This window comes from Halyomorpha halys, unplaced genomic scaffold, assembly GCF_000696795.3.
Source record: "Halyomorpha halys isolate HHAL.00 unplaced genomic scaffold, Hhal_1.1 Scaffold781.1, whole genome shotgun sequence".
Lineage (NCBI taxonomy): Eukaryota > Metazoa > Arthropoda > Insecta > Hemiptera > Pentatomidae > Halyomorpha > Halyomorpha halys.
The window spans coordinates 275,619-289,224 of NW_027109068.1; the positions used below are offsets into that span (position 1 = coordinate 275,619).

A 13,606-nucleotide genomic window follows, 5' to 3' on the forward strand; every position below is an offset into this window, starting at 1 on the left:
TGCCAAACTCAAGCGGATTGGAATTGGAGTGAATCCTGCCAAGACAGACGCTATGTCATACCAAAAAGGTAAGAAACCATTGCCTACTCACCTCAGGATTGAAGAGGTCGACCAACGGATCTCCACCTCCGTGCTCTGGGAGTCACACTCGATCGCCATCTCACATTTTCTACCCATGTTCATGAGAGACAGAATTCGCCCTTCAAAAGAGCTATCGACTGTATCATCTGCTAAAATCTCCGCAGCTCTCGCTGAGGCTCAAGCTCCAGATATACAAAGCTGTCATTAGACCGACGCTGCTCTACGGGGCGCCTCTGCTCACATGTATAGAACCACGCTCAACAGACAGCAGAGCTTCCAGAACTCTGTCCTTCGGAAGATAGTAAGAGGAACAGCGTTACAGAGGGCCAGAAACACTGTCATCCACGATGTGCTCCAGCTGCCCTCTGTGCTGGAGTACATTGGCCGGAGACACATCAAATTTTTTGATGGGTTGAAGGCCTGCACCAACCCGCTGTTCCGGGAAATCGCCTCTCCACCACCAGCTGGGAGATGGCAAGGAGATGTCCCCTTGGTAAATGTTCTTACCATGGGACGAGGTTTGGGCTCTGCAGTCTAAATCAAATACTATCACAACCACCAAAGCGGACCCTCCCCGCTCATCATAGTTTCAATGCTCATACGGCGCCATCCGTATGAGCATTGAAACTATCCGATTCTGCACACACACAGTGTACACTCGACAAAGCCCTTAAAATACCCATGGGTAGAAGAAGGAAGCACACTTCAACTGACATCATTGCACCTAAGTATTCCTTATTTTCAATGGAGGGTACGAAAAAAAAAAAGAAAGTTGTATGTCGATAATCACGAACAAAAATAATTATATAATTATTGATACTTTTAGACAAATATTGATCGCTTGAGATCATTTTGGCATAACCAGGAACTTACTATTGTATTATACGCGAACAGGTCTTCAAATACAGCACTAAGATATTCATAAAATTTATCATAATATGCCAATGATGAATAATCCATACATCTATTTATGTGTTGGTGGCTATCGACTGGATTAAACTTATTTCGAAGACTTATAGATTTACTTCATACACCTACAATACAACAATTTGACTATCGTTATTTTCATTTATCTTTTTCTTCTTCCCAGGTGCTTTATGGCCTTCCTCTTGATCTTCTCCCATTATCTCTGATTTTTTGCTCCTTCATTCTTTTTAAATGAGAAAATCACAAGAGCCTATTTTCATCGTCCCATTTCAATTTATCTTCTTCTCTATCTTCCTTCTTATGACAAATCAAATGTTTAGAGGCCTTACTCAAACGCTGTCAAATCCCCCGGTCTTTTTATAATAATGTTGTAGGAGAATTTTTCCTCCAATCCTGTGGATACACTCTTTATATAAAATTCTAAGGCTTCAACATGGCCTCTTGAGTGGGTCGAACTTCCTATCGCCTTTCTTGGTTCCTGGTCCTCGCTCATTCGATAAACTTGCCCGATCTATTTAAGCTGTATTTTTTTTAGGGTGAATATATTAGCACAGGAATTTTAAGCTCCTCCTCAATCCTTTAATTTCTTACGCGGTCTCTTCTAGATTTTCCTGCAACTCTAGGTAAGTTTTTCATTTCATTTACTGTGATTCAGATATCTGTTTGTGAAGATGATCCAGCTCTCACTAACATGGATAGGAGATATACTAAGGTGTAAATATGGTGCTTGGTTACATGACCAACATCTCGATGACCAATGATACTATTGCTGAGGCCTAATAGATTTGGTTAGCCCTAGCAATTCTATAACCTAATTCCAAATCTTATTTGCCCTGTCAATTTATATTAGTGCCTACGTAGTTAAAATTCTCGACCGCTTCGAGAACCTCATTGTTAGTCCCCCTCCATTATCTTTTCCTCATCTCAGGAAAGAACCATTATCTTACTCTTGAGGGCATTGACGTTCATCCATTTTGGCTGAAGTTCCTCCTACCATATAACTTGAGGTTGCTGCAGTTTCTTTTTGTATCACAAATGAGAACGATATCATTTGCATCTATAAGATAGACTGGATGAGAATCGCCCTCATGTTTCATTTCCCGATGACTGGGCTATTCACCTCTTACAAACTGTATGGATTTCATCTATAAATAGGGTAAATAAGAGTGGGCTCAGGCTATCGCCGTTTGTCACTATTATTAATTGGGAAAGGAGCAAACTTTATTCAGCTGATCCTTACTAATCCTTCTGAATTATTGTGACCAAATTTTATAGCGGTTATGAGATCTCTTAAAACATTTTTTGCAGCAAGTGAATTCCATATTTCTAACAACGGGACCACCTCCTGTCAGTTGCTATTTCTAATATACATAGTTCTAGGTAATATATATAAATTACATTTCAAATATAGTTCCAGCTATTTCCTAGATGAAAGATATAGTTCTGGGTCTGCCTCCTCCTTTTCCAACTGTTCTAGAACAATTGATCGTAACCTTTGATCCAACATGTAGCTGTACATTTTGTGGGCCTGATTTCCCTGTAACTAGTTCACCGTTTGATCGCCTTTTCTGTGGATTAGAATAATGAAGCTATATTCCCAGTCTTTCGGGATTGCCTTCATGTCTCATACAGTTTGAAATAGGCCTAATGAGCTCTTGTCCACCATATTTCAAGAAATCAGGGATTATGTTGTCCCTACCTCCTACCTTGCCTGTCTTCATCAGATCAGGAGCCAGTTCCACTTCCTACACATTAATGGCTTTTTCACTGACTACATCGAGCGTCTGTTCCCTTTGTTCTCTAGCTGCTTCTTCATTAGCGAAGAGATGAAGATAGTGCCTACGCCATATATCTAATATTTAGATTTATTTTTTTATTTTTTTATTTATCACTTCTCCATTACTGTCGTTTTCATTTCTCACTGGCTTTGGCTCTTGTGCTCTTTACAAAAATTTCATGGTGCGCCTATTTTTTTTTATTTCCCCTGTGATTTTTATCAAAGCTTTTCCCAAGACTTCTTTTCATTTGTTTTTTCCTTATTTCTTGCAATGTAATTTTATACTCAGCATAGTTATCGGACGTCTTAGAGTTTCTAAAATCGAAGTTTTTAGGGCGTTCCAATATTTTTCTACATCTCCTACATTTACCTGTGCATCAATGACGTCCTCTTCATATTGTGGTAACGGAATCCCCTCATCTAGAACTGGGTTATTTCTAAAAACGATTAGATCATATTCTATGACAAAAAGAGGAGGTTCTTCAACAATCATTGCCATCCACATAAAAATACATTTCCGCCAGACTAAAGGGTGTTTGCATATCCATCCATGATGCGCAAGTTTCAGAAAAGGGTTTCTTTAATCCTGTTAGCAGTTAAGATGGATTATTTTCAGTCTCCAATTATTTTCAACTGTAAATTTTTATAACTCCTCTTACTCCAGCTTTTTGAGAGTCCTTTTCTTTCTTATGAACAACAGCTTCACATTGAATGCTGAACACAAAGAATGAAAGCGTTTAAAGAAATGTTATAGTTATACTCAAGCGCACCATTTACTAAGATTTTTTTACCAGGAACTACTGTCTCCCACTTAGGCTTAGATCAAAAATAAAATATGCGTTTAAAAACTAAATTCCATTAGATTATTCCATTGGAAGAAAAGGGGACGCTGATCTATGTATGCTGGTAGAATTGTTCCTGGCACCAAAGTAGTCCACATGAATACAATCTCGGGTCAATAGGCTGAGTAAAAAGGAGACACATTACAGAAAATTAGAAACACAACCGTTGTATGTGAAAGTAGAAACCATTGCAAGAAGTTCTGATCAGGACACGTACCGTACATAAAAACATAAAACAGACCTTCAAAATTGCAGAAAGAAAGTGGGATATTTCATAACATTCGACATGGCTTAGTGGCAGTGGAGTTAGAGCCGGTCGTAGCTGAGAGTTAACTTTGACTTGAGGTCGTGACTGCGGTGGCGCTGGTTCATTTCCTGCCTGGGAGGTCTACTTTTATTTCTGCGGTGGTCCCACGAAACAAATCTTGACCCCCCATTATGGTTAGAGTAGTGTAGTAATCCATAGATTCCTCCCTCCGCCGTATTTCAAAAATGACCAGGTCGTGAAAAAAAGGGAGAGGGGCTGTCGAGTTATATGTTAATAAGATATAAAAAGACTATTAATTTTTTTTTAAATGTCCACAGTTTTAATCAAATTAGTTTTTTAAATTATATCAAGTCAGGTTAAGAGTAGAAAAGTGTTAATTCATTTTGTGAAAATAACAAACCTGTATCAAATAATTATAACTCTCAGACATATTTTTTTTTATTGATATTTATAACGGTACATAAATACATCAAGTAAATTTGAGGAAATGGGATCGATTGGAAGGTGGTGAGGTTGACTGTGTGGTCAGTTTATCAAGTTATCACTTGAATAAGGTCTGTATTATACCTAAGACCATCTTCATGGATCCTGGTGAGCTGGCGGGCCATTTTGAATTCTGCCAGTTGGCGGCGTAGTTCTTCAATGATGTCCTCAATGGGATGATCCACTTCAAATCCATAGAGGACAAATTTTCTGGACCGTTTCGTCCCCCGGGGTGCAAAAGTGTCAGTACTGTACCTCTTTGTGAAGGTTTAGTAGTTCTATAGTGGCTTTATGATCAGTGGCTGTCTGTAGATATATTCGTGTCTGGTCCAGTGAGGAATTGGTCCAGAATTGGTTTATATTAATTCTAAGGAGCATCTCCTTAACTAACGTCTGTGAGACGGCCGGTGATATAATTATAGGTGGCGGCCTCTTTGGTGCTGAAGTGGCAGTTCGAGGAGCTCGAGGAGCAGTGACAGGTCTTGCATCCAGATCCTGGTCAGGATTGACACCCCTAAATTTTCCTGATATCTTGGTTGTTCCCTGCTCCTAAAGGATTGTTTCTTCGGCACTTTTTGCCATGAACCATTGCCACTATTTTCTCCATCGCTATCCGATCGATTACGTTTAAGTAATCGTTGGTCAGCAGGAGGGTTATCATAAACAGTCATCAAATCGTCATCGGAGTCACTTAGTACTGAAGGGCTCTTAAGCGCAGAGCCAACCATGTTTATGGATGAATTGAGCGGTGCAAGGCTGGTTGCGGGCTCAGCGGTCGGACACTACTGAACGGCCACAGGGGACTGGCAATGCTGAACGGCCAATGCGGACGGGTATCCTCAACTGACTCAACTGTGCAATACAAATGTATAACTTTTAATGTTACTTCTTTCCTCTCTTCTTACGTTTATGAACTGAACCGAGATGATCATGATGGTCATGTGTTCAAAGTGTTGGGGCACACTTAATGTCTATTTTTTCACTAAATCTGAGGTCCTAACCCAATAACTAAAACTAAAAAACTTAACTTATATCTGTGTTGAACATGTTTGGAGTTTGTTCTGGAAAAAGGCATTGTTGCTACATTGCTGCTGTAGCTGGTATCAGAGTCTTGAACGATAGGAGATAGTTCCCAACAAAACTAAAATTTGTATTGTTTTATTATAATCATGGGTCCTAAAGTCAAATATATATATATATTTAATTGATAGATTTATTTATTGATAGATATCACAATCTGCCTCACAGTTGTGGGCAATAGGTAATAGTGATGAATGATCATACATACTAAAATAAAATAAAATAAATTAAATAAAAAAAAAACAAAAAACAACTCTCTGAAAATATATACAAACAAAAGAATAAACAAGATGAACATAATCAAACTATCTGTATGAAAAATAATAACATAATCATAAAATAATATATAAAATATTTACACAATCGACCTGAGGATACCTGAGCCTACTCTATCCCCCACGTGTGAGGGGTAGAGCAGAGCTCAAAAGATCCCAGCGCATCCCTCTCGCCGCATCACTGGTAATGAGCCAGGCTGAGTAAGTGCACTAAAGCCGCAAACACTCAACTAAAGTCGAATATGGACCATGGAAATGTTAAATCATTCACACTGCCTAAGAACAGTTTAAAAAAATATATAATTTGTTATTAAGATTTATCAGTATGGATAAGAATTTAGTAATTGATTATTAAGGCTCATAAAAGACAATTATTTCTCTCAAATTTGTCTTTTAAAATCACACCTCGGCCAACAGACATACACCTTTTTCCCACATTCTTTCTAAATTTTATACTGTGGCTATGGCACAAAAATTGTTTAAGTTCAAATTCCTTACTTTCTCAAACCATTTTATAAAATGCTTATCTAGTTATGGGAGTGTGTAATCAGTCTTATTTTACTTTCCTGTTCGAAGTTTGGAAGATTTTTAAATTGTGCTTCGAATCCGTCGATAGAGGGACGTTATAAATAAGGTTTCCACGAGGAAACTATCAAGATGATTTTTCAAAGATAATTCATGGGTGACAAAATTCTACCGAGCGTGTACCATTTTCTGATTTTTCAATAGTTTTATGTTTTTTATTTTTTGTCAGGTTGCTTTAGAGGAATGTTGACAAAATGTGTTGAACGTTGATTAAGTAAAGCAAATATATTCAACATTTTTTTTTTTAAATTGAAGAGATGGAAGACGATGAAATACTTCTATTCCATTAAGACGTTACAATTTGTTAAAAAAGAAGAGAATAAAATCTTAAGATACCTTAAGAAAGTCAAACCACAGCAGATAAAATCAGCAGTGAGCAAAAGTGGATAGGAAACTACGATAGTTTCCATGTCGACGGACAGTGCGGTTCAGTTGCATCAAGACTTAGAGGCTCAATGAATGCCAATGGTATTAAATCGCAAATTTATTAGCAGGATAGAAATAGATGTGTTTCTAATTTAAAATTTCATATGCAGTTACATCGTAGTAAGGAGTTATTGAAAATATGGATACACCGTAATGGATTGCCACACTCCGTTCAATTTGAAACATCCCTTGTCATTTAGAAAATGAAGTCATTGGATTTTTATTTGACATTGAATCAAAGACGCTGTTTAATAATTCAATTGAAAATAAATTAGGATGAATATAAATATTAAAAACATCCAAACTTAATGCAACCTCATGTGGAAACTTTGTAATTTAGCATACCAGTCATGTAATCTCTAAAACCACCTTTAATTTTTTTATTTGTAAAATACATATAAATATTTTATATATAAAAATATATTTATTATCCCAATTTTATTTTTAAATATACTATTACTATTAATCATAAACATATCTTCCAAAAATGATTTGTTGACTATCACATTGGTATTTTAGTAGGAAAGAAAACTCGAAACTTAGAAAATATTGAACGAAATTGTGATTTGTAGTATTCTGAGAGATTCAAAAAATTGAAAGAATTTTTTTTTTCCCAAATAATTATGAAATATCCTGAAAACATCCTATAAATATATCAATTATGAAAAATTTTAATTTTCCCAAATTTTTGAATTTGCACATTTCACTCCTGTGGTGAACAAAGCAATCACCAATAATAATTTTTTTATTAAAGCAACATTGTGCGTACAACCATTTCTTAGTTATAGAGGTAGAGGTATTGTTTTTTTAAATGTTAGTACTTATTCCAGTAAAATGTCTGACCTTAGTGGTGGTGGAGAATGATATTCTCATACCATGCTGACTTCACTGGGATTACGATCAAAATAATCAAAAATATGCTGTATTTTTGTGTTAAAAAATGAAGAAGTACAGTATAAAATGTATCACTATAGAAGTTGAAGGATAATCGTCGCTTTGGGGAAAGCGCTCCATTAGACACGTTTCGGTAGTCATCGCTAGCTAAAGCTTTAATCATACGATGTCATATCATATTATATAATCTTATTCTTATTTTATAAAAAAAAATAGATCTTCCTTAAAATATTATCATAATCGAAACAACGCCTAATTGGGCGGAAACAGCTAGAAAATACATAAAAAATATAATAACCAAAGCTAATTGAAACGATTTCCTCAAAATCGTTCTCCCCACTAAAGAGCATTACGATTTAACGAGATTTGTTTTTAGATAATTCAAATTCTAAGACGTTTAAATTTATTTGATAATGCATTGTTTTAGATGGATTAAAGAAAGATTTTTTAGGGGCCAACAAATCCTTAACTATTATCGGGATAAATGAAATACCGGGCTTTGAATTAAGAGGATTCAACATATATAGATAAAGATTGAAGGGATCTGAAATGAATGTTTAAAGAATTTAATTGCGGCAATCAAATAATAAACATAATTGTCTAAGTAAGCAACGATTAATACAGGGAGGCATAAAGATAGTTATCATGATGCAAACAACGACGGCCCATTGTCACAACGTTCAGTCTCCTTACATGACACGCGGATTTCATCATGTTCCTTCTGTTTCTTCTGCTTTCATCCGCTAGTGGATATGAGCGTTTAAAAAAAGATGTTTATCCCACCAAATACCATCTCACACTTCAGCCAAGTTTTGAAGGAGACTATACTTTTCATGGTAAGTTTTGACATATATTCTGAATATTTATTTAACGCCCAAACTGATTATTACTAACAAAAACATAGGTGATAAATTACAGGATTTTTAGAACGATTTATTTTGGTTACACATTGAAATGGCCCAAGAAATCACACAGACACTCCTAAAGCCGTATTATTATTATATACATTTTGGTAATAAATGTCCTCGTAGTGATTAAATCTTAATTTTTAAAAGTCTCTCAATTTGTTCAGTATAGCTTCTCAACCATTTTTTATTTGGCATATAAAGTAAAATGAATGCGTAATGTAGACATTTTTTTTTTATTTCGATGAATATAGAGAAATTATATAATCAATATCTACATAATATTCGTAAACTATATTTAAGGAATTTAAAAAAAATGATACTGTGAACAAATCTGTATAACATTTTTTTAAATAGGTTTAGGTGTGTCATGAAAAACAGATTTGCGCATGCGTCAGCGAATATAGTGGGTGGAATTTGAAAAAATCGATATGGCCCCATTAAGGTACAACCCGCACACTAAAAATTTTATTAAAATCAAATTAAATATCACTGTCCCATTTCAACAGAGTAGCGTCCCAAAAAATGGTTATTTTGAAATATGCATGTAATCTTAGAAAAAAGGGTAAGATCTATATAGTTGAAAACCGTAATACCAGGAAATATTTTTTTGCGATGCGAGTGGAAATTTGTTATTAGAAATCATATTCTTCCTTTACTTTCTGTATGAAAACTATGTGAGAAAGTGAATATTATTCTTTATTAAAAGGAACTATTATTCTTTGAAGTAAATAAAATTTAATAAGGCATCACACCAGACTCGCCCAATCCAGACATTTTTTATTTTAACGACTTGGAATGGGATTACTAATAAAAACGTCACTAACGTTACAACAAAAATTTTTTCTTACATATGTATATAAATATGTAATAAAATTATTCAATACAAAAAGGGGAAATTCAATTTAAAAACGCCTGAAAATAAATTAAAGTATATTTTTTAAATTTATTACTTAGAGGGTACCTTTTGTCCACATAACGGCAGATCAACCCCCGTTTTACAAATTATACAACTGTTCATTTAATTGTCTACTCGTTGCTTAAATTGTATAACTGTATTTGTTTACGAACCATTTTTATTATTAGTAAATGGAATATGGTCCGGGTGCGGTCAAATAAAACTCAAATAATAAATGGGTGTACTATTTTTATAAAAAGGGTAATATAATAATAATATTTTATTGTTTTATATAAAAAAGTAATTTTTATAAAATAAAAATAGTACACCCATTTACTATTTGAGTTTTATTTGACCGCACCCCGACCATATTCAAATTATTGATACACATGGTCAATCAGCAATCTTCCACAATTTTTATTATTTCAACTTATATGTAAAATAAAATATTACACGGTGATCACTAAAAATTTTTTATATAATAGAGAGAAAAGATTTTAATTATAAAAATGAAACACTATTTCAAATAAAAAGGTAGTGAAGTCACGGCGTACAATTTTGAATATAAGATATTGTTTATCTACCCGTACCTGAAATAAAATTTAGCTTCACTAATGAATAAATCGTGAAATTAAACTTATAATTATTGATGATTTTCCAATTTTGTCAACCCTAATGCGTAAATTTTGTTCAGGAACAGTTAGACAAAAATCTTACTCCCATAATTTTAACTAACTCCCCTTGGCTTCTCACCCTTTCGATTGTAATAGTTGTTTCCTATCTTCGTCTTTCTCGCCAATAAATTCGCAAATGAGATACATCTTTAAGTTTTCTAAAACATGTTTGATGATTGCTTCGCAAAATCCATTTGTATGGATCTTTGCACGTCTAAAAATACATATGTGCATTTGATATCTAAAAGAAAAAATCTCTGGAAATAATCTGAGTTATCTTCACACGTTCTTCTACTCCAGCAAGAATGATAATAATAATATCTATATCAGTCAGCGTCAGGTTTTAGTTCAAAATATCATTAAATTTATTGTAATAATTACATAAAAATAATTTTTACGAAATTTTTCATCTGGCATCTTTTGTTTGATATGTCTATTCATTTTTTTTTTTCAAAAAAAATCTTTAAGGGCTGGATTATTTTTTTTTTTTATGAGAATATTCACTTTTATACAAACATGGTCTAAAAAGATATATAAAATTGATTTTTTTTTTTTTTGGTGCTTTAACTTGCTTATGTTATTCAACTTAAATTAGCGAAGGACGGGTTGTCTTACAGATTATCAACCTATTCTAGCCAGAGTAGGAAAGTCGATATTTATTCCGAGGATCTGCTAGGAACTTAAAACCAATTGGCCGAAGTATTCGAACTGGCACCGCTTCTGAAGAAAGAATGCTAAGTCGCTGGCTCAATAAGTTCGGCTTGTTATTTCAACTTGCAGTGGATGCAAAGTTTCATTTTTGTACAATTTGCGGCTACTTATCTCTATGTGTTAAAACTAAAAATAAAGAGCCTTGAGCAGTTGAAGTTGTTTTTTTGTTTTTTTTCAGAACACTTTACGTCATTATTTTTTTTAATTTACAGCCCGGAAGAAAACTGCTTTGCCATGGTAAATTTAATGAACGGAAGTTCACAGTGCTGTTATTTTATTAAAAATAGTATGTAGTTTATTAATTTTCATTGAATCATCATTACCGTATGTCTGTAAAGTCCTTCCACTTGGGCCATTTTATAATGAAATTATATTTTCTAAGTGGGTTCCTAAATAAATTACAATAATAATAATCTAAACATTTTATCGTTCTCTTACCTCCAATGGTAACTATTTTTGTTTTACAATTTTATCGTTTTTCTTACAGTTCTGTGCTTACTTTTCCGTACATTCAACTGTTTCTAATGGTTTCTTTTAACTCACAATTAGATTTGAGCTCTAACAAAAATTTCTTCTCAATTCTGTTTTTTCTATTCCAAATTTTATCATTGCCTCAGTTTTGCGATGGGTAAATTAACTTTATGAAAAATTTACTTAAGACGAGATGACAATGGTGTAATTTTATCACAAAAAATACGGAGTTTATTAAGTTTCATAGTGAAATCATTCAAGCAGTTGATATCTGTGGAATCCTTTCATTTCATGTAAAAAAGTAGTTTGTTTTTTAAACATTTTATAATACTGTGAATTCCTACATTATTTTAGAGTTCATAAATGTTTTAATTTTTTACCTATTTCATAACTCCAATGGAAGCCATTTTTTTGGGGGGGGGGTTTGGTTAGGTTTATAATAACTTAAATTCTTTTAGAACAGGTGTGAACTAAATTGATGAGATCAAGTCTATTTTATCCAGGAAAGAACGGCCTATATGTTATGATTAGTAAGTTTTTAATGAAATTTTTATCTAATAACATTCGAAATCCATCACAAATTTTCATAGCTTGAAGGTATATTATTCCAAGAAGGGATCTAATAACAGGTTTAATATTTTGTGGCGAGTAACTAATCTATATGCACTTATTAAAAAATAAATGTTTAATAATTAGCTTATTAACCGAAAATTTCAAAAGATCCTAATTTTAACGAGTTGAATCTTTGTGTAATATTATAGTAAAAATTTCATGTTTGTAATTCATAAGCACGTGAGGTCACAGATAATGAAACTTTTTAGGTAATACAAGTATTAGACATGTGTCCAAGGGCTATTGCCATTAAGGAATAGAAGTGGAGAATTTTTTTTTTACATACTTATAGAATTTTTTTTTACATACTTATAGAATTTTTTTATATCATCGTATATCCGCTTTGCACTACTTGTATTTAATAGTTATTATCAATCAACTAGTTTTTTTCGTGTAGAATAAGAAAGAAGATTGTATTAAATGAGCATAAGTCTATAAAAAATTATAATGTAGACCAAAAATAATTTGTTTGTCAAAAACCTCTTATGAGGGTTGACTATGAAAGAACGCAGCCCGACAAACGTTACGATGTGGGCCGAGTAAAATGTTCTTTAGCTTTTCGTAAAAATGAGGAGTCTTAAAACGAATTCGAATAGGTTTTCGGTTTGTTTTACTTACTACATAAGAAGCGATTTTTGCTTTTTTTGGTTAAATGTGCATTTTAACTCATTTAATTTAATTGACAATAGTTTTTTGTTATTCTAAATCTTAAAACAAACAATATATTGCCGTGTACGGGGCTTCGGGGTTTCTAAGCCCGACTAGGGGTTCCCCGTACAGGTGTTATATTGAAATTTATTCATATATTAATGTATTTATATTATGTATTTGTATTTATATATTTATATTATGTATTTATATTATATATTTATATTATGTATCTCTATCAGTTCCTGATGGGAACCGACTGAAAAGGGATGCGCTATATTTAATTCAAACACTAGACACCATCTGGACCCCCTAGCCATGGTATGCTAGATATGAATATCATTATTAATGATTGGAGTTCCTTTCCAACGGTATCGTGTTCACCAATTTACTATGCTATTATATATGAGGTGGCATGCAGGGATTATTAATTATAAAGTAGATTCTTTGTTACATCTTTTATATTTACAATTATATATAGATTATCAAGAATACAATTATGAGAGAGCATGGTAAACTTGTTTCCTTGTACTTTAATTATAAGATTATGAATTGAGAAGTACCAGTTGGGATCTTTGATATTTATACTGACTCTAAGTTATTAATTCTACTACTGTCATTCTAATTAAATCAGAAAAGGTCTTACTTGTTTCGGTACATCGGTCGGCTTGGTGGTTGTCGCGGAAGAGCGTCCATATTCGCCTCCTGGCTGCCGCTGATCTTCCAGACTCTCTCAGCCTGTCCTTCCGTCAGACTTCCTACAAGACTGTCCTCCTCCGTCAGCCCTCCTCCTAACTCTGTCCTCAACTTCGGACTCCCTCAAACTCTCCCTCTGAGACTCTCCCCAAAACTGTTCAACTTTTTTTTTTTTTTTTTTTTTACAGCTGGCTTTAGTGAAACCTTTGTTTGCCTTTGGGCATTATAAGGTAGAAGAATGTCTAAATTAATCATGTCTTGATTGGTTTACGCGAGTAGATTATTGGAGCGGGGAGGGGCCGTTCCACTGGTGGTGGTATGATGAAAAAATTTAGACTTCAGACTTTAAGAGT

The 13,606-nt window shown here is 33.8% G+C and overlaps 1 protein-coding gene across 1 annotated transcript in view; it reads left to right on the plus strand.

Annotated features, from left to right (window-relative positions):
• The first annotated feature begins 8,294 nt into the window (after nucleotides 1-8,294).
• The window catches only part of LOC106686129 (uncharacterized), a 34,744-nt gene continuing 29,432 nt past the window's right edge, over nucleotides 8,295-13,606 (plus strand). The window contains exon 1 of the mRNA XM_014429276.3: nucleotides 8,295-8,474. Within this exon, the coding sequence (XP_014284762.1) occupies nucleotides 8,351-8,474 (124 nt within the window). The 5' untranslated portion in view covers nucleotides 8,295-8,350. The remainder of the gene's footprint in view (nucleotides 8,475-13,606) is intronic.